At 45.3% G+C, this 27058-nt stretch overlaps 1 protein-coding gene across 1 annotated transcript; it reads right to left on the bottom strand.

Annotated features, from left to right (window-relative positions):
* On the bottom strand, positions 1–26251 carry ptchd4 (patched domain containing 4). Its single transcript, XM_040160838.2, has 3 exons — positions 25363–26251; positions 18309–18804; positions 1–2202 (listed from the first exon to the last, which is right to left on the bottom strand). The coding sequence occupies exons 1-3, from the start codon at positions 25960–25962 to the stop codon at positions 527–529; spliced, it is 2772 nt and encodes a 923-aa protein (XP_040016772.2). The 5' UTR covers positions 25963–26251; the 3' UTR covers positions 1–526.
* Positions 26252–27058: the final 807 nt, after the last annotated feature.

The following is a 27058-nucleotide window of genomic DNA, read 5'->3' as shown; positions in this document are numbered from 1 at the left end:
TTTTTCTTTTTTCTGTTCTCACGGTGTGAGGAGTAAGGTATTTGTGTATTTGTACACTTTTGTATTATTGGACTAACTACTTTCACCGACTTTCCCTTGGCTTAACAGACCACAATGTTCCTCACTCACATCTCATGAGATAAGGGCGGCAGGCGTGAACATAGAATGACAAATATTTAAATGGACTCACATACAATTCATTTTGAGTATGTTTTGTTTTTGTTCACTTCTGGGAAGTAACGTTTAACATACCAAATAGTTGGCAGAGCATTAGAACTACGGGCATGTTTGCAGTTGCAAATGAGATACACTGTCCAACCTGAAGGACTGAATAACTGACCAGTGGGGCGGTGCTCTACTCTGGCCAGCTTAGCTGCTATTGGTTGGGAGTGACCACTTCCCACTGCTTAGGGGACTAATCAGGCTCCCCTTCACCTCAAGTGGCGCCTCACCATTGGAGGATACCTCTAACCCACCACTAAGGGACGGATAACCACTGATACTCAATTCTAAAATGAATAACTACTCAGACATTTGTCACATGATCAGGATTCTCCCTGACTTCAATACACTCGATTTCCTCCCTTTCTCTTTCCCTCTCCCGCTCCCTCTCCCTCTCCCGCTCTTTGCGCTTGGCCCGTTTCTTCTTCTTGTGTCTCTTCTTGGATGGCGGGAAGAAGGTCAGGAAGACGGGCAGGATGACAAAGCAGTGCAGCACGGTGCAGCCCGCCGTGAGGAGGGAGCACTTGAACAGTGTGTAGGTCAGATTGGAAGGCACAAACACCAAGGGCATGATCCCGATCACAAAGCAGGATGCGTTCTGCAGGATGGCAGCGCCGTGCTCCTCCAGTGCCAACTTGATGCACTGCGTCCTAGTGTGGTCGGTGGCCAGCACAAAAGTGTAAAGGTGTGGTGCACAGTGATCCATGGCAAAGTTGAGGGTATAAATAAGGCACAGAATTGAGATGCTGTCCATGCCAACGTTCCAGAGAGTCATCAAACCCAAGACGCCGAGCTCCACGGACGTTACCGTGAGGATGAGCCAGAAGTTTCCCAACGGATTGATGACCAGGAAGAAAGTGAGGATGAGGATTGTGAGTACGCTGAAGCCTGAGGTCAGGATGGGTGAGATAACAGAGGAGCTGTAGCGGTCCATGAACACAAACGTAGGATTGAATGCAATGAACTTGATGCTGTTGATCAGCATCAACGGTCGAAGCTTTTCCAGAAGCTCCACCACCTCCTCTCGCTTCTTCTCTGCTGTCCGCGCCACCAGGTAGATCCGCGAGGCGATAATGTCGTACTCTTCGGTTTCGCGGTTCATGGAAAATATGATGTCCTCATTGAAGTGCTGGTACTCCGGGCTGCGAAGGAAGGAGCCCTTGAGGATGGAGATGAAGTCACTCTTGGTCGACGCACTCACATTTACCACACGCAGGTAGTGGAAAAAGTTGTCCATCCAAGAGATCTTGTTGAAACCATGACTCAGGGTCTTCAGGTGTTCCTGCACCGTGGAGTTCCAGTACTCGACGGGCTCATAAATGTAGAACCCAATCACGGGACTGTAGTTGCTGAAGTATTTCTGCTGCGTCATAGCGTACGAAACACTCGGAGAGTTACTTGCCAAGAGGCTCACTACGTTTGATCCATCGCTGATCTGTAAACATCCCATGAACGAAAAAGAGGCGTATATCAGATATAGAATGACTACAAAAGGCTTGACATAGGTGTTGGTAATCCATTCTGTATAGTGCTCACGAAGAAAGTGCTGGATGAAGTGATTCTGGTAAGGTACGCTGTCGTGGTGTGTGGACAAGTCATGGCCATCACTCATCATGGTTTTGAACCATGTGGGCTGGCGGTCCAGGTACTCCACCGAGGGGATTTTACAACAGAAAACACTGTGGTAGCGGTTCTGCTCCAGCTGTCCGGCAAACACCAGGCACGAGCCGTAGAAAGAGAAAACGTAGAAGTAGTTGACCACAATGGCAACGCACATGCTCTGGCAGAAAATCTTCACCGACTCGATGTTGGTGAAAGGGCTTGCCCCCATGCCGAAGGTGATGATGTAGAGGGAGCTGGTCATGGTGTAGCACACCATCACATCAGCAAAAGCGTCCGCCACGCGCTCCTTGAAGGGGAGGTTTTCCCTCGTTCTCCTCCAGCCTGCCAGCAGCTCAAACACACCTTTGGTTCCATGGCCTAGAATGGAAGAGAGAGAACGATGTAAGTAAGAATTCTGTTTGCATTCATATATTGGCTCTGCATTGCTAATAGTCAGTTGCCACATTAAAAACATTGTCCGAATGCTCCAGATTTGATGCATATTTGTGATTGAACTGCTCATGCTTTTATTACAGCATCAACATATTCAAAAAGGTAAAAAGACAGTTAAATGTAAATTATTCAAAGTGGTGGTCATAGCATAAATTTGTTTTATCATTTTGTATTGAAGAACATTTTACAAGAAAAAGTCTAAATGGTTTTTAAAACCCTTTTGGCAAGTACAGTAGACTAGTCAAGTACTCTACTCCAGTAAGAATGAATATCACATTTGCTAGTGTCTTTTTAGGATTAGGATTAATCCCAGGTAATGGAGAAAAAGAAGTTCCAGAAACGTAGTTATACTGAATTTGCAATATCAACAAGTAGAATGAAGCACATTGAAGGTGAAAAATAAACATTTCATTGATTTATGAAAGCGCTTGTGAATTGGTTTTTGAAATCAACAAATTGATTGTAGCTCAAGTGTACTATTTTTTACATTTGTTACATTTATCCACACATGTATACAATCCTTTTACCGCTAATGACTAATTTAGTTTGTAGTCATATATTTATTGTATGGTTTAGAAAACAAGTTGGGCTTGTGGTAAGAGACAAAATCATTTCATCAAAGACATCGAGAGATTTCAGAACTGTCTCTTTTCTCTGTGAAAGTGGGTTTTCTTTGAAAGCTTCATGCTGAAAAGAGAGAAGAATCCCAATTAGAGGAGTCGAGAGAGAACTGAAAGAGAGCAAGCAAAGATCAAAATCAGCAACAAGCTCGCTGGGGTAATATATATGCACATGTCTGACAAACTAAGACGGACGCTCCTTTGGGAAACTCAGCAACGACAAAGGCAACATGCATCTAAAAAATCTCCTTGCATTGGGTGAATTTAAAAATAAGTTACTTTTGCACATATCACACTAAATTTTATGGAATTTTATGGGACAATCCCATCTGGGGCGAGAGACGGGGTCCGCCCTGGACTGATTGGAGCCAATCACAGGGCTGACACAGAGACACAAAACCATTCACTCTCACATCCACACACCTACAGACCATTTAGAGTCACCCTAATCCCCAGAACCCACGCAGACACGGGGAGGAGAGGAACCTTCTTGCTGTGAGGACACACTGCTAACCACGACAAAGTTGCCTTAGAAACAAAACAAAATAATACCTATTTTACAGAATTGGCATTTCACATTCGGATGGTAGTGTGCGGCAGCTAGGATCAGTTGACCTAATGTGACAACTATTTAGAAGTTCACACTTACATTATAGACTTAGCTTACACCATTGCTTTATGCTATTTCTTACTCCGTTTCTTAACTAACTTACTCCAATGCTAAACGCCGATGAGTAATAATAATGATTTTGAATTGTGGAAAGCAAAACTAGTGCCGAATTGAGATAACACCTGGCGAGTAAAGGGTACTCGGTTCTTAATTGCAGCTCAGCTTTAACTCCATTCGTACCCCTAAAACAGTTATATTTTCAAGTGATCCTACAGCTTGTTTAAATAAAAATGGTGAACGTGGACAGTAATCAATGACTTTAATCAATGGCAAAGCAGGAGGGTGAGAAGCACATGGCTGGAAGCATGACAGCCACTCAATGTTAATCAGATTGGCGCAAACTGACAATTCTCTCAATGTCTGAATGCTGATTGATGCAAAACTGAATTTCAACATTTTTGCGTGCGCCTCTGTAACTGAGATAGGAATAGATGACGTAAGAAGCCAGTGAAGCCTGATTATTGCGGTGATAAAACTCAACCAGTATCCCAGAAAGTCTCCTTAACAATGGTACACGTACAAACGGTACGACTACCCTCTTAGAGCTGCTGAGCCACAGCAGTGAGTCTGCAGGGTGCACCACACTCTCATCTGCGGTTGCTCTCACCATCGTCCCCCACACAGACGCTCTGGAGCAAAACACCCACACACAGATACCAAATGCCTCCTTTCACCTCCCTTTTTCCTCAATATACAAGTCTGCAGGTGGTGTAACACACTTTCTGGCAGCTGCAGCGAAGGCTCAGAGCTGAGTACACTCACTGGGGATTGAGATAGATAATAACAGCCTGTTATCAGGAATGTTAGCCTGCAGATACTAAACTAAAGTCTGCATTCCAGGTGCATGGTTTCGCTGGAATATGAGATGTATGAGAATATGTCCACTTTTAGCATTTGGGGGTTTTATATTCTAGAACTAGAAATTATGATCAAAACTCCCAATTCAATACGATCTCCAGGAAAGATGCTGCTCTAATCAACCTTCTCAAAAGCTGAGAGGCTCCAGGTTGGATTGTTTGATGACAAGCCGGTTCTGGACGGTGAAGATCTTGCCAGGTACCTCAGCGGCCATTCCTGGGTTCCCGGTCATTCTTTATGAAGACTGCCTTGTTCCATTCATTCAACAGTCAAGTCACTTTTGAAGAAAACCTTTTAAATTAGGCTTAAGTTTGCCATAAACTGGTAGTAGTTTGGACAGAAGTTGGTGCTATAGGCTACACATGGCTGTAATCCACCAGCATTCAGTAGAATAGAATAAGTAGAGGATGCAAACTAAAAAGCAAAAGAAGTTGGCCATTTATCCCTTGGTCAAAGGAAAAATGTTGGGTTCTTCATGAGTTGGTTTTTATTTAACCCTTTCTATAGGGAATGTTTCATATTGTTCAGTGATGCAGAAAAACATTTACGAGTTACGGGAATATTCGCAAAGACAATGACAACAGAGACACCTTCTAAGTAAAGTGACACATGAGGTCAAAATTATTTGGCGAAGGGGCCATTAGGTCCTATTTAGTGGATTAACTTTTTTTAACCAAAGCAACCCTTTAAAATCAATCACCCCTTCTGAAAATGAGGGTGCTTTATGAAATGTTGCCGTTCCATACAAAGATTCGAAAGCAATACTTGTCAAATGTGCATAAAAATTAGTGAATCACATGATGAAATCTTTCTGCAACAGCTGTCATGTCAGACAGCAGAAACAGAAATGAGAACTCTGCCTTAGTTTCCCTTAGCTGGAAATTAAGTACATACTTCTCAAACGAGTATAGATTCTGAGTGGTAAATCGGTAGTTTGTGTGTCTGTGTGCCCGGGATTAGTCCTCCATCATCTCTAACATTGCTGATTGAGTGCTGAATGTTTAGTTGAATAAAATATAATCCCCACTGGTTCAACTTAGAGTCTAGTCTAACACCATCTAAAGGAGACGCTTGTAGTCTTTTTTTCAGTTTTTGACTTTGTACTTTTGAAGCTAATGTGATGCTAAGGCCAAAAAAGTACTACAGTATTTTTTTAATCAAGATATATAACCACAATTATCTTCTCATTTTGCAGGGATAAGGAAGCTCTTACTTTTATCTCTTGCTGGCCTTACTATCGTTACGCAGTATATCCAAGAAGGTACTTTAAATCAAGACTCCAGTATTTAAAAGAATGGGTCTGTGACCTTGTTCTGGTTTTTATCCATCTGGGCATTTAATTCTGGTAATTATCTGACCCTTATTACTGAATTAGCCGGTCATAGCCTTTGCTAATTCTTCAGCTGCCTCACTGATGCACTTCTTGCACGAAGAGAACAGCTGCAGAGCATCAATACACCCCTCTGCACCTCTTTTACTGAGTCACCTACTCCCCTTCTCTCTAAAGGGGGACAGTCTGTGCCGTCTGCCCGTGTGTCTGGAAGCAGAGGCGGATGAAGGGGGGTGTAAGCTGAAGCTCAGAATGGAAGGAGGCATAAGTCGTAGATGCGTGTACTTCCCTGAACGGATGGTGAGAGGACAGTTCATCACCGGCTGTCTTGTGGACTATTTTCTATTTTTAAAAGAGGGGAGGTAAAAAAAGAATGAAGCCTCCCCAAGTTGCTCCCATAATGGAGGCTTAGCCATGGTTCGGGGGCAGTCCACACCCCCCTTCTGGGCCCGCACAGAATGTCTGCGGCTCACATGCCCTCGCAACACCATCTTCCACCATCCGTCACGTGGAGGAGAGCGTGTCGGTGGTCCCGCCCATCGCGGGGCTCTTCCAATCAGGACCACCTCTAACTGACGGGGGAACCAATAATGCACAGAGGAGGTCCTGCTGCAAGAGAGGGATGCAAACTCACTAAAAACATCTAATGAGTGGAGTGAAGGTGAGGATGAACACAGCGGAGCCCAAAAGCAACCTTCACATCCAAATCAATATCTGGGTGATAACACTCGTTATAAACTCTTCTTTTCTCGCAAACACAAAGGGCATTTTTCTATTTGAATTCTTGATTTGAACTGTATGCTTCCACAGTGCTGAGTCTGAGTTTGAGACAACACATTTGAACATTTGCACTTTCAGGGAGAAGGTTCAGCGCACCATATGTATGTGGAGTTTATTTAAGTAGTTTGTTGGATACATACAATGTTTACACCAAGCCCAGTGATCCTTTTCTTTATGATGCATTTTTTCGTTTAGATTTCATTTAAGTGCTTTCAACCAGAAGGGTACGGACCCAGAACAACAACAATCAAGTACGATTTCCTCAAACCACAAAGGGCTATAAGTACGTGCCGTCTTAAGTCATGAGGATCACTGAGCGTCGGTGCCCGGCTTCAGAACTGTTCAGGCGGACCGAGGCGCTGTACGGAGCGGTTACAAGAGAGGCCGCGGGATCGCCGTGTCTGTGAATGAGAGGTGGTGCCATCCCGACCACGTGTGCGTTACCCGAGGGGATGCGTCCATATTATTTGTTGAGGGAGTTCACGTCCGCTATCATTGTTCACGTGGCACCATCAGCTGACACAGAAGCTGCAGTGGACACCACCCACTCCACCGTATCTGGACTGCATAGTCAACATCCAGGTGCATTTTTGGCGATTACAGGGGACTTTAATCACAGCACATGGATAAAGCCCTGCCTGAAAACTTTTCATCAATATGTTGACTGCCCCACACGGACATTACAACACTGGACCTATTGTATGCAAATGCTATGGATGCATACAGTGCCACTTCCTCCGCTTGGCAGGTCTGATCACAACCTGGTCCTGCTGACACCCAAATATGTTCCTCTGGTTCAGAGGGTGCCTGTGATCACTCAGACTGTGAGGAGGTGGTCTCAGGAGGCGCTGCAGCACTGCATTGAGTCAACGGACTCGGATGTTCTATGTGGACCACATGGGGAGGACATCAACAACATGACGGACTGCATCTCTGAATATATCACATTCTGTGACCAAACCACCATACGGACCAGGACTGTAAGCTGCTTCCCTAATAACACGCCACAGATCACCAGTGACTTGAAAGTTCTTCTTAACCAGAAGAAGGCAGCTTTCAGGTGAGAAGACAGGGAGGAGCTCAGCAGAGTCCAGCGAGACCGGAGGGCTCAGGGAGTGCAAGGACTCCTATAGGAGGAAGCTGGGACAGGGTTGTGTGCTGTCTGATGTGGTGGTCAGTGATATTGGAGCCCCACTAGGAACTGTCTTGTCTCCCTTCCCGTTCAATACTTGTACAATTCTGACTTCCAGTACAACTGTGTGTCCTGCCATCTGCACAAGTTCTCTAATGACTCGGGTGTAGAAGGGACGGACGGGAGGAGGAGTACAGGGCAGCAGTGGAGGACTTTGTGGAGTGGGCCGGCAGAAATCACCTGACTCTGAACGTGGCCAAGACCAGAGAGATGGTGGTGGATTTCAGGAGGAAGACAACGTCTGGTGAGTAGATGTTCTACCAGTCTGTTGTGGCCAGCGCTCTGTACTTCGCCGTTGTCTGCTGGTGGAGCAGCATCAGAGCTGGTGACACCAACACACTCAAGAAGCTGGTGAAGAAGGCCGGCTCCATCATTGGCTGCCAACAACAGCATCCTGAACAGGTGGGGGAGACGAGGACCCTGAAAAAACTGTGGTCGTTATGGGACAACCCGGATTACCGTCTTCACCACCTACTGCAGGGACACGGAGCACCTTGTCCAGGATGATGTCACAAGGACAGATACAGGAAAACACTCCTGCCAACTGCAAGACTGTACAACAAAACACCTCTGGCTAAATCCTTGTTTATTTGAATAACCACTGCACTACTGTCTTCATTTAATTGTTCTGCTGTGGTTCTTTTTTTATTGTACTGTACTGCAAATATTGTACATTTTTAATTTCTCATTTGATTTACTGTACTGTATTACTATTATTAAACTATATCTAAGTGCGTAATCTTTAGTTGTGCGAGTTGCCTGGATACGTATATGCATGTCTTTGTCTACTTATAGGCCTCTGTTTAGAACCCATCCACTTCCATAGGCTGCACTTTTTAAACGTGCCGACATATAACTGTGTCAGAAAGTGTCTCCAGCTTTGGTGAGATCTCTGGAATGAAGAAGGGTCTCTTTAATGATACATTGCAGTCAGATTTTGCTGCTGGGCATGAAACAATTTCAAAAGATTTTCACAATAAAATCTGCCATTCCATCAATGATATTTAGTTCTTTAAAAAGCCTGTACAAATACAAAAGCTGATACGTCATAGCCTGGTGTCAAAGAGACCATAAAACAGGGTATGCTTTAGATGAGCTTACTTTATTTGACGATTTCCACTTACTAAATTTGGTCCATGTTTACTTACCACGCAAAAATACAATTTCGCAAAAACAATCTTGATATTTTGATCTGATGACATTTGTCTTGAAGTCTTGAAGAGCGGAAATATTGTATTATTTTATCCCCTTTGTAGTTAGCGTGGGCCGGCAGTCAGGCAGCAGAGTCTCTGGTAGCGATGCCCACCGAGCGTGCACGTCAACACACAACAGTGAGACAATCCACAAGTGTCAAAGACACTTTAATATAATCAACACAGACCATATTCCTGTAAACGAAGCATCATTATTGTAATATATAGTGATAACAATCCATGGGAAAGATAATGTGATGTCGTGCAAATTTGGCTCAGCTGCTCATGCTTTTGACTGAATTCAGACTAGAAATGAGAGAAAAAGGACTCGGAGATGCTTCAATGTGAGACTCGTGTATTCAAAGCATTTCTTACCTCTTTCAGTGCCACTCTTCACAAAACAGAAAGCAAAGGATCATTTCTACGCAGCTACATCCAGTCATCCAAGCAATCACATGCCCATCGTAGTCCTACGTTCTCCTCTCCACTGACTGATTTAACAAAACTGTCAAGCTACAAATGAATGAACATGAGTGTGAAAATAACCGGAGAGAAAAACGTCGCTGTCACGCTCGTCTTTGATGTGATGTGAGTTCACAAGCAATCAGTGACATACTGTGAACAGAAATACCACAACAGACCAAAATACACAGACGCATGATGTATGATGCACATGAGCCATTAAATATGCAAGAGCCCACCACTCTTTGATGCTATGTTTAGCAATGTTAAAGAGGGGTCCTTCCAAGACCTCACCTCCTGCTCAACGTTCAAAATCAATCAGCCCCCAACAAATGGTTTGGGTGGCTTGTGATAAACGTATCGTTTGGTCAGTTTCGCAAAGGAAAAGTCACGGCTACTCTCCTTAATTGTGATTAGATGGACAGGGTACTACTAATCCCACCGCTCAATGGGCCAAAACACAACAGCACAGTTTGGTTATAGCTCTCTGCTGAAGACTTATTTTTTGAAAATATCTATTTATCAAACATCAGGATATTTCACCACTGTGGTCGGTGGGGGTCACAGATCAATGAGCCAGAGAGACTCGGCTTTTTTTGCTTCTGCATCGTATCATAAACGTTTATAAGGAATCTGCATAATGTCAATTATACACAACATCGTGACTCTCTTGATTTGAATATTCTTTTCAGCAGTAATTTCAATCTCAAAATGACCAACCGTTGTCCATCTGGATGCCACATGTAGCCAACTGTGTGTATCATCATCTCTTCTCTTCAGGGCCCAAACACGAGTGCTGTTGTACTTTGATTAAGACCTGAAGCCATCGACGACAGCATCGGCCTCGGGTCTCCATTGCTCCCCCGACACACACATACGCCATTCATGAATTACACGGCAGCTCGATTAATGGCATGTATGATGTTACACCTGAAGGGATCTGCAATAAACTCCTGTGTGGATTAGAGTTCGGCCCCCATGTTTCTCCATACTGTTAAATCAATAGGTAATACTTCACTACTTCACTTAGCGCTGTGCTTCGGACATGCTAGCATTAGCCGCATTAGCTTGTAGGAGCACGAGAGTGGGGGAGGAGGTGCTGTATTCAAGCATGTAATCCAGAGCTTTTCCATGATACTCATGTGAGCTGCACGTGTGTGTGTGTGTGTGTGTGTGTGCGTGTGTGTCTCCTGCGCAGGGAACTGTGTCAGTGACGTGAAGATCTATAGTTTCTGACGTGATGAAGAGGAGCCATTTTGGAGCTGGGGAACATCTCTCCACACAACACGTGTATGAATCAACACACGCACATGCAGGCGGTTTAGTGCACGGTTCACAGCTCCATCTGTGAGAAGCAATGCTATTCAATTTGTATGTATCCCGTGCAATCCACTCCTATTCATCCCCAGTAACCATAGATAAAAAGTGACGAGCAAAGAGTAGCCGGGAGACGTGGGGGGGGTGAACATATCACATCATGTGTTTGTGTCCGTGTGCTGTTTACCGTCGGCCTGATTGTTGCATGTGCGGAACATTTCATTCAATCCAGCCAATCAGCTAAACCCCCAAAATGTACCTACTTACCGAAACAAATGCTCATAATTGTGACTGTATGAAGGAGTGTGCACGGATGTAACATTCCAAGCATGTAAGAAGACAAAAAACAGCCGTGGTCGGATCAATGGCTTGCAGGTAGGTGGCAGCTACACAGTGAGACATGTGAATGCTTTTCCTAAGAGCTGAAACATGAGGCTGTAAATCAGAGAATGCGGACTGGAGCTCCCCAGACACTTTTTCATCATTTCAAGGCTTTCTTAAAGTTACCAGTTCTGCCTTTAGGGTGAAAAGAACACAGAGAAACACACACGACAACAACAAGAGGTCATATTGTAGTTAACACAATAGCACCCAGATAGATTTGAATGATTGGACACCAGTTTTACTTAAACTATAAATATAAAAATGGTCTGCATTGAAGATTCTGTCAGGCAGAAGGCTAAACACTGATTTGTAAAATGAAATGAGAACATGACTCTGTCGTCCTTAGAATAGGAGAGAAACATTGTTCCTGTTTCCCACAGCAACATCAGGAGGAGTGTGTATTGTATGGACTCCGAATTGCCCGTTTCTCCATCTGGGACCAGATCATCATAAAGTTATATTAATTGATGCATAGACCTGGTTTATGATTCCTCCGTGCAGTCCTTAATTACGACCCTGAAGCTGACAAACGTCCATCATCCCAGAGACGCCATAGATCGGACATTGGTCGTCCGGCCCTTCTTATAGAAAGTGAAAGGAATTCCCAGCGGGCCTTTCACCAGCAGCTGGGGTGGCCATTGGCTGTGAGTGGCCAATTCTTTTTACTCCTTATGACACTGTCACAACGTAGTAACAATTCCTCTTTATGTTCAGCAAGAAGACGGGATCATTTTACATAGTTATTGTTTATGCCGACATCAGGTCCGATTACCCACAAAATCAGATGAATTACGGACCTCTGGTTCCCCAGAAGACTCCAGCAGGGACTGCTGCTGGCGTGCAATGAAACGCAAATAGAACATCCTCAAACACTCCAAAATGAGTGGATGCAGACTCTTGTACCTGGTTGTGGAACACAGTTCTTGTTTGACTCGTGGCTAAAAATAAAACACACCCACGTGGCAACACTTTGAAACAGTTTGGGCAGCCGAATGTGGCCCAGGTAAAAATAACATGTGATCACCTGGCAGTGCCGTGCATGCGTGTTATTGGAAAGTGAAATGAATCCAGTGTAGGAAAGATGAATAAAGTGAGCTGACTGTCACTGCCTGTGATGTCGCTCTGCGTATGATTCATCAGACTCGTCCCCTAACTCCTCCCCCTTCCTGTTTCAACCTTTGCAACAGTCCTCACGGATGCAGAGAGAGAAGGAAGTGACAAGCTCAGCTCAACAGTAATTGTCCAGCTCACGGATGACACGGCTCATAGACACAGGGGAGACAGAAAGGACGAGAAGCTGCTCAATATTAAACAGGTCCGCCCGCAGGTGGTGCTTCCTGCCCCGTGTGAAGTTCCTTCCTCTACACGACTCGAAGGGCTTCAGCTCGATCGTTCACACGGAATAATGCATTAGTTTTACCATGACGTTAAAGGAGGCTTTGAAGAAACAGATGAAATGGGAAACCATAACACAGCCTTACATTTAACAAGCCACGGGGGGCTTCAGTGGGAGAGGTCTGTATTCCTCGATGCCTTGTGACGTTGGGTTGGATGCTGTCATCTTTCCAACAGTCATGTACAGATATTGTCATCAAGCGTCCTTTGGGCGCTTACTTTATTTGCTTATTTTCTGATCAGATAGTTGCGGACTGAAATCCTGGTGCTGCCAGTTTTAAACTGAATGTCATTAAGCCATGACGGCTATTTTGTTACAAAACTCTGCCGATTGATCAAGTATCAGAACATCTAAAACAATACTCGCCATTGTGTGTTGCCTTCTACACTATTTCTACTTTTGCAGGGTTGGTTTTCATCTTTCTTTCTGCTGTAATTGGTTCATTCAGCACTGGTAAAAGTTTCCCAGCAACGTGGTGCTGCTAATACCAGCTCGCAGTGGCTCCAGCACTTGGCCCAGTTAGTCCAAAGTGTTCTTTTACTTCTTTGGCGGCGGATGGTGTCAGAGTACTTGCCAATACGTATCCAGCAGCTGGCCACAAACAGGCATTCTGAAGAGGTGCTGACAAGGGTGGATGTTTTGGGGGTTACAACTTCCTGCCCTATGAAGCCATGGAACCCGTTTTGCTAACTTTCAGCGCTAGTGCCGTTAGACAATACTGTGTCTATAGGGACTTATTTAGACTTAGTAGGTATTCCAAGTGATGTACTGTACAGTATGTGCTGTATAAGTCAGTTTATATAAGGACAGAATGCATCTGAACTGATAATTGATGAAAGTGTTTTTAGCATCAACCTGCTGCTAGTTTATCAAGCGGTCGCAGCCACAGGCTTTCACTAACTGCGCTCCATGAAGAAATACTATGTAAGAAGAGACTAAAATAAAAGAATAAAGAGATTTAGTTGGCAGAAACGAGTTAGAAAAGTAAGATAGAAGCTAAACAGAGTGTAAAAGTGAACAACCTCATCACCCTTTAAGAACCTGGCTCAAGAGTAAAGACGATGAGTCTTACTGCAAATAATGTAAAAATGTTTAAGAAAGTAACTTGATGATGACAATATCAGAAGGCCGGCCAAGATACAAGATATAGCGAAGATACAACTCAGCCAATAACAAGGACAAGGTAGGGCCAAGCCTGAGGCATTCACAATCCAACACAACCTTCAGCCGTCCATGAAATACTCACAAAATGCAATTCTTAGTTTTGTGTACAGAGACACCAGTGGTCTTTCTTTCTCAGAACAACATTCTGTTAATGGAAACCAAATCAGCCTTCAGATGAAGACAATTGGAAACCACCATATAAGTCTAAGGAGAAGAGTTGGCCCGGGGTTGTTAGCCAGTCTTAGAACCAGGGCGGGACTAAACAAAGACTCAAAGAGGGGCAGCAGAACCGCTTTGACAACGGTAAGGAGAGGTTTGAAAGGAAAATCAGTGTATACTTAGTTAGACATAACAGCACTATATCTTTACGTTGCAAACAGCGGTTGGCTGCTATGTCGATGAACTACTAATTTACCACCTCTAATACTGGCCTGTCTGTTTGTAATCATTCACAGTTGGACCAATGAGATCCAACTATGAATCCAGCGTTACTTCTAATTGTTTCAAAGTGGGGGCTAAAGCACCAATGAACACACTCACACTTTCAAACAAATGCCAGATTTAGAATGAAAGGACCCAACGGCACTGATCAGAGACGCCTCAGTGTCAGGCGCCAAGTGGCTCGTCAGTGGCTGTATTTGACAAAGTTGGAACAAGATTTAGCTTCACACCATGCTGAGTTACAACTCCATGTGGGGCCCAAAGCCCCCTTTCTGCTGCCCAAAAAACAGCCCGAACATAATAAGGAAAATAGTTTTAGTGGGTTATTAAGAGCGTTTCTTTCTTATGTCAGTGTACACATTTTGGGGGCGAAATGGTGTATATTTATATACACCATTTCCTGTATTATTGTCTTCCTGTAGTATTGTCAAGTTTAGGGACATTTTACGAAACTGTGGAATTTATATATTTTTCTACAAACAGAAGCCTCTACTATGATAATCCTTTTGAAAGATTCTACAAGGACATTCTATTATTTCTCTCTCTGATCCCAAGGCATTGTAGTCCCCACAGATGAGATGAAGGGAAGCAGAACAAGCAAAAAGGCCATGGGGAGTACATTCAGATAGGATAATCAGGTCTATAGTGGATATTACCAACTCAAATGAATCATGGGACTGTGCCGAATGACTGTGTGCACTTCTGCTTCTACAAAGATGTTTAACCGCAGGCTAACAAACTAACACATTCATTTTCCAAGAAAAAAAAAAATAGGACCTCAAGTTGTGGTGTAAGAAGAAACAGTGAAGAAGTGTATAGATATTCAACGCTTCATAATGCCGTAGTATTAAAACTATTGGCAATTGCCTTTTACTCAGAAACTAATGTGCAGGTGCTTTAGCTAGCTGGATGTCATGTTGCTGGACATACTGGTACCTCTACAATTCATTTATGGTTTTCTCCTACAGGAGACGGAGAAAAAGATAAGCAGATTGAGACTAAACGGATCGTAGCATTGAAATCCCACCTCCTCATCACCAAATAAAAGCTGCTTTTCATTTGAGTATTGAGTAAAATAAATGATCCAAGATGTTAAAATGCATATTCAACCAGCGAACTTCAGAAACACCACTCAGACCTCATGCTCACACATTCAACGCTATATTACTGATGGTATTGACCTGCACACTTCCCAATTGTAGCTATTCATTTTCTTCATTGTCATGACTACTCTTGATTTACATTCATCCGTTTTGACCGTGGTCCAAATGTCTTTCATGGCTCTATGAGCCAGGTTGTGACAAACTGGGGGCCTGTCCGGGATCTCAACAGGTTTCCTGTAGATACGCCCAACCTAGTAGTAACACAGAGGGGCTCGTTCAAGATTTAGAACAGGTACCATGGACTAAAATAAAAGGGTGTGAGAATGAATCTTAAGCTTGCTGTTAAAGACAACTCTGTTACATCTCACTCTAGTGAACCTGAGGTTTTGGGACCCTATGGTCCTCATTGGAGGTATTCTTGTGGCAGGTGAAGTCCCAATGAAAGTCTTGTGGGATACACTCGCCTCTCATTTTAATATCACTTGCAGAACAAGTATCCCGACGGAGCTGGTTGAGTGTGGTGGCAGTGGGTGTCCATACGCTGTTGAAAGTCTACTTTTCATTTTGGCTAACAGCTTGGTTGGAAGCAGCATTTGTACAGACACTCCTCTGACACGGGAGGTCACGTTTTCCAATTGATTCTGTGCCTGACGTTAGCGCCTTGCCAGAGGTCTTTTCATCCTGCATAATTACATCCTGACGCTTAATCCGACAGCATCAATGTTGGGTTTTTGTTGTTTCCATTTGTGCTGTTACAGATGGCGGTGCCAACTAATTTTGTTCCCTTGTCTTGAAAGTGGCACGGAGCCGATCAGAGCTGCGAGGGAACCATTACACATCTCATTTGTACTGTGTGGGTTCGTTACAACGTTCCAAATCTGGTTGTAAATATATGTTGATGTGTTAAACCAACAGGAACCCAACTGCCGATCTGTTGAGATCAATGACAACTAAGGCTGTGGTTAATGCGTTGTCACAGTTCATTTCCATGTTCGGGATTCATAAGGTGAGTGACCAAGGACCTAATGTCTCATGGGCAGGTGTGAAATTTGTTGCTCATTCAACAGAACCTCATCATGCGCAATTCCATCCGGCCCTTCAGTCTAATCTACGTACAGAATGTACTCAGCTGGAGAGAGACTGGGATGACAGGCTTCAATTGTTGATGTTGGTGGCAAAGGAGGCAGAACAAGTACAGGCTTTATGTCTTTGGACATTCTGTGCGTGGTCCCTTGTCAATAATGAAAGATGGTTGTGTTGGTACAGAGTTGCTTGTGAGACTAGTTGACTATACAAATTGACTTAGACATTGTTTCTCTGTAGCTGGAATTACAGCACAGGAGAAATAGGGAGTGTCTCAAAGTAAGATGAGTTAAACAACATGAGTGGGAGTTCAGTCCAGGAGACCAAGGTCCAGTACGTATAGATATTGTCGGTCTGGCAATTCACATCACATATTTTTTAAGATATAATACAAACCGTTTAATGAAGATACCTTGAAATCATAAAACCCTAACTTTAAAGAAGGAAATACATTTATATGGGCTAATATATTTTTACTGTTACGATTGGTGGATGACTAATCTACCTCTCGTACCTATCACTACTGAAAACGTCTCAGACTCACTCCAGCCTACAATCACAAAGTACACGGCGGGGCTACCGGCGCCCGCGCCCGGGTGGTATAAAAGATGGCTTGAAAAATCCTGACAGAAAAAAAAGAATCCTTAAAAAAACCTGCATAATGTATATTAACACCGGGGATAACATCTCAGGAGGGGCCGCCACACTGCCATTACTTTTGGAGTATCAGTATCCATTTGACTCCCCAGCATCTGCCCCGATGTGGCGTTATACGATATAGTGATAGGGGTGTGTCTCAGTCGGGACCTCCCAAGAGGAGGGTGGACATCTGGTGCCGTTGGGGTCCTGTCACATGTAATTACAGACTTAATCAAGTCCTCTCCATCTCCTTTGCCCTTCCCTACCTCCTCCCTCCTGACTTTGTCTCTCTCCTCCACCCGTCCCCCTCAGTACTTGTCTCTGTCCGTTACTTCTTTCCCTGCACCATCATTTAGTTCGATCCCACAAGTTTTTTTTTCCTCCTTGTTTTTTTTTCTCCTCGATCTTTTTTGGCATCTCTCACCTCCCCGCCCCCCCCATCACACCTCCCCCCCTTCCTCACGTCTCTTCACATCCTCTAGGTCAGGAGAAGCTGATCCAGCCTCTTGTTCCCGATTCTTACTTAAACTTCAGATATGTCAGCCTGCCCAGGGAAGCAATGACCTTAGTGGCGCCCGGTGAGGAAGATATACTCTGTTCATTTCAACTGTAGTATATCTGAAGACAACAGAAGACCAACAAGGAGGAAGAGTCAAGGAAAACAATATATATTAAGAGTCTCCACAATTGTATTCTGTTGAATATCATCGATATGGCATCAGAATTAAACTTAAAGACTTAAATAAATAATTAAAAGTATCACTGGCCTACCGATGTAGATTGAGTAGTTGGGTGATTTTGCTCTTATAGGTCAATCAGATACCACATGTGTATTTCACCAGTATTCATGTACTTTTTATTGTATTTTTCCAACAGCTGACTTTGACTTTGCAGTAATAGCAATAGTTGGTAATAGGACTCTAATACTAACTAATGCATGTAGGAGTACCACAAGGAGAGGACAAATATTAGCAATATCCAATGAGAATGAGAAATTGAGATATGAACCCAAATTTCCCGAAAGCAAACCAAAAACTGGTTTTGTGTCAACATGAGCAACCCAGTCCAGTCAGCCACCGTAAACGAGATCAGCAGATTGAATGAGCATTATCAATCCATTGCTGGTCTCATACCGACTGTTATCATCTATTCACATGGTTTTTGACTGTTGGCGAAACACTGACATTTGTTGTGAATTAAAAATATTCAATAAATCATGGAAATGGATGAACAAATCAGCCTTTTATATCTTTCAAGGAACGGATTTTGTCATGAAGAAAATATCCAACCTTCCTCTCCCATACTACACGATATGAGTGTCGACTCCAGATGAGTCCCTTAACCAACCACCACACACACTGAAACACGCGGTCGGACTCGGTCACACCCAGACACTCACCCATGGCAAAGAATGGGATCCCCAGTAGCGTGGAGTTAAACTTCCCGTCCGATATAAAGAAAATCCCTGCGGCCGTCACGTTGGCGATGCATATGGTGAGCACGCCCAGCAGGCCCAGGAACGGCTTCCCCCTCAGGCAGTCCCGCATAGAGCTGGAGATGGTGGCGGCCAGGAGCACCAGCACCAGGCTGACCAGCACCTCCCCCTTTGCCAACACGCCAGTCTGGTGGAAGTCGCGCCACAGGCTGAAGGAGGTAAGCGACTGGATGTGGAGCTGGTCCGGCGCGTTCGGCGCCTCGGCCGCCGACAGTCGGCTGACCAGTGCGCAGAACTCATTCTCCCAGCGCTCGGCGATGGCATCCTGCACCACTGGTCCATGGTTGCGGAGGTAGTAGGTGATCTGAACGGCGCGGGCAAACTTGACCTGCTGGTCGCGGCTGTTGGCCGAGAAGGACACGCCTCCCAGCTGGTGGCCGATGAACGACACACGGCCATCCTGTAAAGGGGATTACGATACTTTTATTAATTAACACAAGTTTTGTTGAAAAACATCATTTTAAACGCTTGACACATTTGAATGGAAACCAGTTTTGTTGTCAGCACCAGCTGCACACCGGAGAGCTGCAGCCCACCAGGAGCAGGGCGGCAGCAGCTCTCTGCCCTCTTTTGCTCCGGGGACAATTTATCGCCCCACCCGGACTCGTGGCTGTGGACTGAGCTGGTTTTTGAGGGATGATGTGCAGCTCCATTGTTGGGACTGATTCCATTTAATCACAGCGCATTCAACACACCACGGGGGCAAGAGTTTGGAGATAATGTGATTGTGCAATAAGAGTTGTGGTGGGGCAATAGGTCTGTCAGGAAGAGACATGGAGGTTGTTCTTGACCGTTTTCATTTAAGCAGTCGTGGTAGCACAGTATATTTAGAATATGCCACATGGTACAATATGCTCTTCATGTCCAACAGAAGCAGGTTATGCTTTAGCACAGGGCTACTTTGTACGGTGGCTCTGAAGTGCAAATCGGAAAACACAACGACATTAACTTCTTATGGAAAGTGACATGGAGGATTCAAATTACCGTCACTCGTACTATTTGCACAATGGGATTCGCTCAATGCGTGACAGATATTGACAGAGCCCTGTATCATTTCCTGTCCTGTCTGTCCAATCAGAAGGGTCCGTCCTCTGCTATAAGGTCCTACCCTTTCCGTAAGACTTAACCTCTTTGTGTTTTCCTATTTGTTGTTGTGCTTTGCACTTCAGAGCCACCATAACTCTGAAATCAACTGAGAGCGACTTGTTTATTACAGTCTATTGTTACATCACATTATTACATCATCCCTTTGACGTGGAAAAGGTTTGAAACAGACAACCCTCAATGAGACAGCTGCCTGTTGGGGGAGGATGTGCTGCCAGAGGTGTGTGTGGCCGTTATCGCCGTGTCTGAAAATTACACTTTTTGGGGGGGAGCGACAATGCAATGTAAACAAAACAATGGGTCTTGATACAGCTTCTATTGGGGCTTCAGTGCCAAAACCAGGTTGAAAAAGTATCATTCATTTTTTCGCTGAATGCACTTGCAGCTTGGCTTTAAATTTCACCCACTGTGGCAGCGAGACTCATTTAGAAATGCAGTGCAGTGCCTGAATTTTATCAGGACCAATGTAATTATGAAGATATATCTTACATAACATTATCCGGCACAATAAAACAGCCGTAGTATGCGGCTTCACATTGGGGGTGTTATAGATCTCAGGCTTCTGGGTAGTAATAAATCTGAGTGGTTGTTTCTGTAAACCAGGGGTCTTCAACGTTTTTCAGGGCAAGGACCTCCAAACTAGATGGAGCCTATTCTACGGAGTTTGGTCCGCCATCTTTTACTTTTGAGCTTGGCGCTCTTTAGACGTGAGCATGGACGGATCTGATTGGCTGGTGCCGGTGACGTCGTTTCAGCGTGATGAGTGAACCGGTGTCCAGCTTGAGACAACGTCTCCTCCGTCAATTTATCTGTTTCTACAATATGGTTGATTCATGTTAATGTGTATTTAAAGACCATAAATACAACTCTGATCCTGAAGACGTTTCAATTTGTGGGAAAAGATTGGTTGAAAAAAGAATGAAAAATAAATTTAACAAATAAACTCTTAAGGGCGGCACGGTGGCGTGGTGGTTAGCACTGTCGCCTCACAGCAAGAAGGTCCTGGGTTCGATTCCGCCCAGTGGCCTTTCTGTGTGGAGTCTGCATGTTCTCCCCGTGTCTGCGTGGGTTCTCTCTGGGTTCTCCGGCTTCCTCCCACAGTCCAAAGACATGCTCTGGGGATCAGGTTGATTGGGGACTTTAAATTGCCCGTAGATGTGTGAATGTGAGTGTGAATGGTTGTGTGTCTCTGTGTTGCCCTGCGATTGGCTGGCGACCAATCCAGGGTGTACCCTGTCTATCGCCCGAAGTTGGCTGGGACTCCAGCCCCCCCGCGACCCTGTGTGCAGGATAAGCGGTTTGACAATGGATGGATGGAATAAACTCTTATCAACCAAAAATGTCGCGACCCCCTACAGTACCTCCACAGACCCCCTGTTGAAGACCTCTGCTGTAAACAATTAACCAGCAGAGAGACAAAAGAATTCTGCAACACGTCACCTTAAAGTCACCTAAGTGATATCATTCAGGGTATTATCTAACTCTAATACATCCACTTATCAGGCAACATCTCTGCGCTGCTTTATTACTCTAAAAACCCTCCGACACTGCGCTTCCAATCTGTCGTTTGATGGCAAAGCACAAGTGTGTTTTTGTAATATAAATCACTCAGCAATCGCTAAAAGAATTTAGGAGCTTGAGCTCTGATTCCACAAAACATTTTCCATCCAGCGCAGTGTGTTAAACTTCACTAAACCTCACCATCCTGTGGATGAACCTCTGCACCCACACTGAGCTAATGCTGTGCAGAGACTGTGGGATTTCATACATAAATTGCACTGAGAATAGATGACATAATCGGGGCAAAAATTGCAAACTGCGAGGTTGAGCTTTTGAAAAATGTTCAAGCTTTGTTTCTATTTTAGTTTTTTGGTCCATGTGAGAGATAAAGAGTGCGAATAGGTAGCAAGTGTGTGCGTGCCTGAGTGTGTGTACAGAAATCCCTGCGAGATAAAGAGTGATGTGTGGATCGGCAGGAAGTGACCCCCCCTGTGGTGACGGGCGGGGGAGGGGGGGGCAGAATATTGCAGGTTTGATGAACACATTAAAACAGAGAAGCCATTCTATCCACGTATGCAGGAAGGAGTCTGTAAAAGCAGTATATGAGATATGAGGGTTTTACTTAAATATTTGGGTGACACATATTTTAAGGGTTTGCTTCCTGGACAACTGGCTCAGTAAAAATTGGCTCATCACATTTCCAAGAACTCTGCTTTACCGTTTGGTAGAGCACATGAAAATGTGTTGACCCGTACGTAGCTGAATAAAAGTCACAGCGATGGCTTCTCAGGCCGTGATGTAAAGACGGTTTGATCAGACGCTTATTGCCCAGAGTGCTTTCTTCGTAGGACAGTAAAGAGTCGCCTGCTGTCGATACTCACTTCCATGTGATGGTATTGCAGTTTATTTATAGCCCGACATTAGCTTATTACTTTCTGGAGATTGAGGTCCTGCTTCAGACGCTTGGAAGAAGTTTACTTTCATTCACTTTTAGACGTGATGCAAAAAATGTATTTAAAAATAAAAAAGAAACAATTCAGTGTTATCAAATTATTGCTTGTTATCAAACAAAAACATTTTCTAAATCCAAGCACATAGAAATAAAGAAAATACATTGTGATGCTTTACGAGATCAGGAGCTTCACATGAACTGAGACCTGACATCTACATCACCAACATAAGTACCAACTGTTGAGTCCACATATTCACAAGATTGCCTTGAACGCCACTGAACTGCTGGCTGAGCGGGACAAAGGGACAGAACAGACGGGTATCAGGAGCATTGTATTCTACCTCTCCATCATTACCCTTTGACAGTAGAAAAGACAAGCCCTAAATATAAAAACCTTCAACTAGGTACAATAACTAATGAGTGAGCTGATCAGTGCCACGAAACTTAAAACATATAATGTTACCACGTTCATCTCAGCTCAACAGGACTTTACATTTGGCCAACCGGACACTGGAAGACAACATTTCCATGAGCTGAACCCAACTGGGCCCTGACGGCCTATTTATCCCTCAGCAGATGACGGGAGCCGTTTGCTGCTTTGGGACCTCAGCGATCAGCCATCTGTACCGAACCGGCAGATCGTCGGCTGCTAGCGGTGTGAACGCATGAAGCCACGATGCCCCGTCCAGGACTGTGTGCAAGTCAATAGCAATCACAGCAACAGCCTCGGGGTGACCTTTGCCCCCAACCACTGAGCAGCAGTACCAGTATCAATTACGAAACATCTGTAAAATAAGAAGCTCAATGATAATGAAATCATTTATGCTTTCATCTCGTCATGTCTACTATACGTTTTTCTCTTTAAACTCACACAAGTCCAAGAGGGCAAAGCAAACCCACGAGGTCCTGGCATGTGACTGCACAGGTGACCCATGACCTTTAGATATAATGTCATCATTCTATCAATTACCTTCAAGGCCCATCGTAATCTGGTACCATATTATATCAAGGACTTTTTAACCCTTTACATTCCAGCTGACTGAAAAGTTCCATTGAATAGACTGATAATAAAAGAGTGACTCATCTGGAGAGCTTCAAAGGTTCTTATTAAGAGCTGCCAGGTATTTGTTACATCCCATAAATATTTAGACCATCTTTTCCAGAATAAATCCTTACTAACCAAGTCAAAAGTGTCAGCTGATCAATTGTGACTCATCTCTTACAAATAGCTGAATGTATTTTAGATAATAAAAGCCAAAATAGAAGGAAGAATGTTCTGGTAGTTTGTGGGTTCTCTGAGTAAAAGTAAAAAACTAGTGTTGTGGGATTTTGGTGCTTTAAAACTAACTAACTAACCATGGCAGCGACAGAGCAGCAAATAAAAAATAAAAAATTTGTTTTTTACTGAATTTCTTTTAGTTGTTTCTGATTTTCTCTTTTTATATAATTTTGTTGTATAATTCTATCATTCTATCGGCCGTTGGCTGGGATCGACTCCAGTCTCCCCCCGTGTGCAGGATAAGCGGTTTGCAGATGGGTGGAATTCCGAGGTGATATCTTGATGTATAATTCCATTTTATTCTGCCGTGAAACTAAACAAAGGGGTCAAACTGTCGCCGTGATGCATCGTGAACCTCTTGAACCACAAACGTCACTACGAACAATCTTCATGGAAACCTCAAACGTGTTTTAGAAGTATACAGGATTCCTACTAGCCGGTTCACAGTTGCCCCCACGCTGCTTCTCCAGACTGGTTCTCTAATAAATTCTTATAATGATTTAGATACGGAAGACAAGTAAGTGACAACCCCACTTCCAAAAGAATCAAAGTCGGCCCTTTAAAGAAGACAAATCCCCAAAATATGAAGATGCCTGACTTTTTCCCCCTGAACTGCAGCGATGTGTTGAGGCAACTGCATTTCCATTTGTATCGATCCTTTGAGGGAATGGACTCCAAAACCAGGATGCACAGCGTGTCCCTTCACCTGGACAGACACACAAAGACGACTCTACATTTCTGCCTCGTTTCAACGCGCCGGGCTGCGATACATTAGATGTGTGTGCACGTGGCAGGAAGGGACCATTAAAGCGTGCACATCACATCCCAGTCACATGTCTGTCGCGTTGAATGAGCTGGTTCTCGTGTCCTTTGGGCCTCATAATGAAACGCTCGTAAATATCAGACTTAAGGAAAAACGTTGTTACTACAAATTTATAAAAAAGTAAATGTGCGTCTCAGCAGCGGCTGTACAGGGAACATCGAGCCAGCATGTAAACCTTTGAGAAGCTGGATTTTTATATTCTCAGCTTGGATACATGGATCAGTGTGTGTCTAACAATCATCAACCAGATAGTAGTCAACATTTTGTTATGGGACATTTATCATCTTCTTTAATGTCCACCAGTAGAACAGCTGCTTCTTTGCGCTGGACGAGGAATTTGTGGACTGAAACCAAGATGTGTTGAACACACTTGGAATGATGATGGTACACGCAGAGTAAAGGCTACAACGCGTGATCCCCACATTGCTGCTTCGTTATCTCTAAATAAGAGGATTTCAGTGGACTCGTTTTTATTGATTTTTTTTACAAAATGGGCAAAAAAGAACCACAGGCGCTGCCATGCGGATATATTGGGTAAGTAAGAGAATAAATATGAAGCAAAATATATTCTCCAAACCTCAAAAGGATGTTCACAGATTTTCAGTGTAAAAGCCTCACACACACACACACACATATGAACTGGGCTCCATCCGCAGAGCACATGGTCCTGGTGCCTCCGTGGGCCTTTTCACTGAACCTGCAGCCACCAGCATCATCTCGTTGCTTGATGCTAAGATGATTGACACACGGTCACATCTCAGAGAGAGGACGGAATCCAGGCAGGTGAGGGTCCCATATATATGTCATGCTGCCTGGAGAAGGACGGAGGGGAGACACTGCATCAAAAGAAGGCAGGGTTTCCCTCTGCGTGTGTGTGTGTGTGTGTGTGTGTGTGTGTGTGTGTGTGTGTGTGTGTGTGAGAGAGAACAGAGCAGCTACATGCAGCCAACCAATGCACCTGCACCGGCAAGGGAGGTGGGGGAACCACCGTGTGTTGTTTGGAGAGGGTTCCCTCCTTCTTCACTGACATTTGTGGCAATCTACATTGGCAGCCCCCCCCCCCCCCCCCCCCCCGCCCCCCCCCCCCAACCCCCCAGCACCAGCACCAGCAGTCCCTGAGCTAATAGAACCCGGCTTCCTTCATTCACAAATTATGCCGAGCTCCTTCGGTTCACATGCAGGCTGCTGCTGCGCCGTCACCTCCGCGCTGATGGAGGGAGGGAGGGAGGGAGGGAGGGGGGGAATCCCTTGTATCCACAGGCCGGGCGCGCACGCGTGCGCGTGTGGTGCTGTAACTCACCTTCAGCGTCGTGTTCGGGTAGCTCAGGGGCACCTTATGGAAGGTGCTGTTGGAGAGCACCGCCTGCCCGATGTCCTCGAAGATGGTGACGATGTCGTCCAGCAGGCAGCGCTTGTCCCGGTGTCTCAGCACGCAGAGGTGCGCGAACGTGTAGTTGAACCCTTTGTAGTTGACGCGCAGGTCCAGCACCTGCTTGTGGACCCGCAGGACCTGGTCGGCGAGCTCCAGGATGTTCCCGCCGGACTTGGCGAGCAGGATGATCCGGCCGTATCTGCCCGGCGTGTGCAGATCCGAGTACAGCTTGTGCTTCGACTGGTCGATGGGGAACAGGCTGTTGGCGAGACTGCGCTCGATCTTGGCGAGGCTGTGGGTCGGCGCGACCAGCACCTCCAGGTCCGTCTCCGGCTTGAATCGGCTGAGCACGGTGGATCCGAAGATGATGGTGAGGACCGCGGGGACGGTGAGGAAGAACACGGGGTGCCTGCTAACGAATAAGCCCAGCCAGTAGAACGAAGCCTTGAGCCCTCTGTGGACCACTTGCCGCAGCATCCTCCACAAAATCCCGCCCGCAGATGCCCCGTCTCCTCCGATGAAGCACATGTGACATCAGCCTCCGTTTCCCCCCCGCGGCGCAGTCCCATCCGTCAGGAGAATTACACCAGCTACACCGCCATGCACGCACGCACGCGCGCGCGCGCGCGCGCACTCACTCCATCACACACATATTGCAACACCTGGAGAAAAAACAGCACTGCAGCAATTCACGGCGAGACGGACCAGCGCGCAGTCGCGCGCGCACACACGCACGCACGTAAGCGCACGCACGCAGACAGTCAGAGAGCCATCGCGCGTCAGCCGATCGAGATCGAGTCCGCGTCGTCGGATCCTCGGGCCGTTCCGCCTCCTCCCGCGTGTGATGAAGTGAGCCGGGGGGGCGCGGGGGGGGGGGGGGGGGGCGCGCCGCGGGTCCTCTGCCTCGCCGCACCGGCGCTGTGAGGTGCGTGCGTGTGCCTCCCGTCCGCCTCCAGAGCCGCTCTCATTCACACCGGCGGCGGCGTCACATCGGTGTGCTTCACTGTAACCATGTGGCGGGGCGGGGAAGGGGCGGGGCTTATTCTAGTAGCTGTGACAGCAACAGGCGACGTGATCGTTGTTGGAATGTGCTGCTGCTGGTGGCCTAGTGACCAAAACGTGCACCGGGACGCGGTTCCTCCGTTGCGGGAGCTCCGCTCTGCGTGCTCAGCGGTTCATGCAGGTGAGGCAGGGTGGTGGGACAAGATCACACACACATAAATGCATGTTGAAAACACATGTGGACCCTCAGACAGGCCAAGATTCTGCGCACTTTGCATTAAATGTTTATCTGACGCTTTTGTCCAAAGCGACTTACAAGCGACGTGCATTTCAACCATAAGGACACAAACTCAGAAGAACAAGAAACAAGAAAGTGCAATTTTCTCAAATAATACAAAAAACACCAAGATGGACTGTTCAACTACATTGATACACGGAGACACATTTGTACTTGTCTCTGTGAGGACACGCCTAAGGACATATTACATTACATTACCTAACACGTCATTTTATCCAAAGCGACTTACATTACACTTTAAACCCATGGCTTTTTCACATTTTTGCCTGGGGGGCAATTAGGGGTTAGGAGTCTTGCTCAGGGACACTTCGACATAGAACACGG

This window comes from Gasterosteus aculeatus, chromosome 18 (assembly GCF_964276395.1).
Source record: "Gasterosteus aculeatus chromosome 18, fGasAcu3.hap1.1, whole genome shotgun sequence".
NCBI lineage: Eukaryota > Metazoa > Chordata > Actinopteri > Perciformes > Gasterosteidae > Gasterosteus > Gasterosteus aculeatus.
This window is presented reverse-complemented; position numbering and strand designations above follow the sequence as displayed.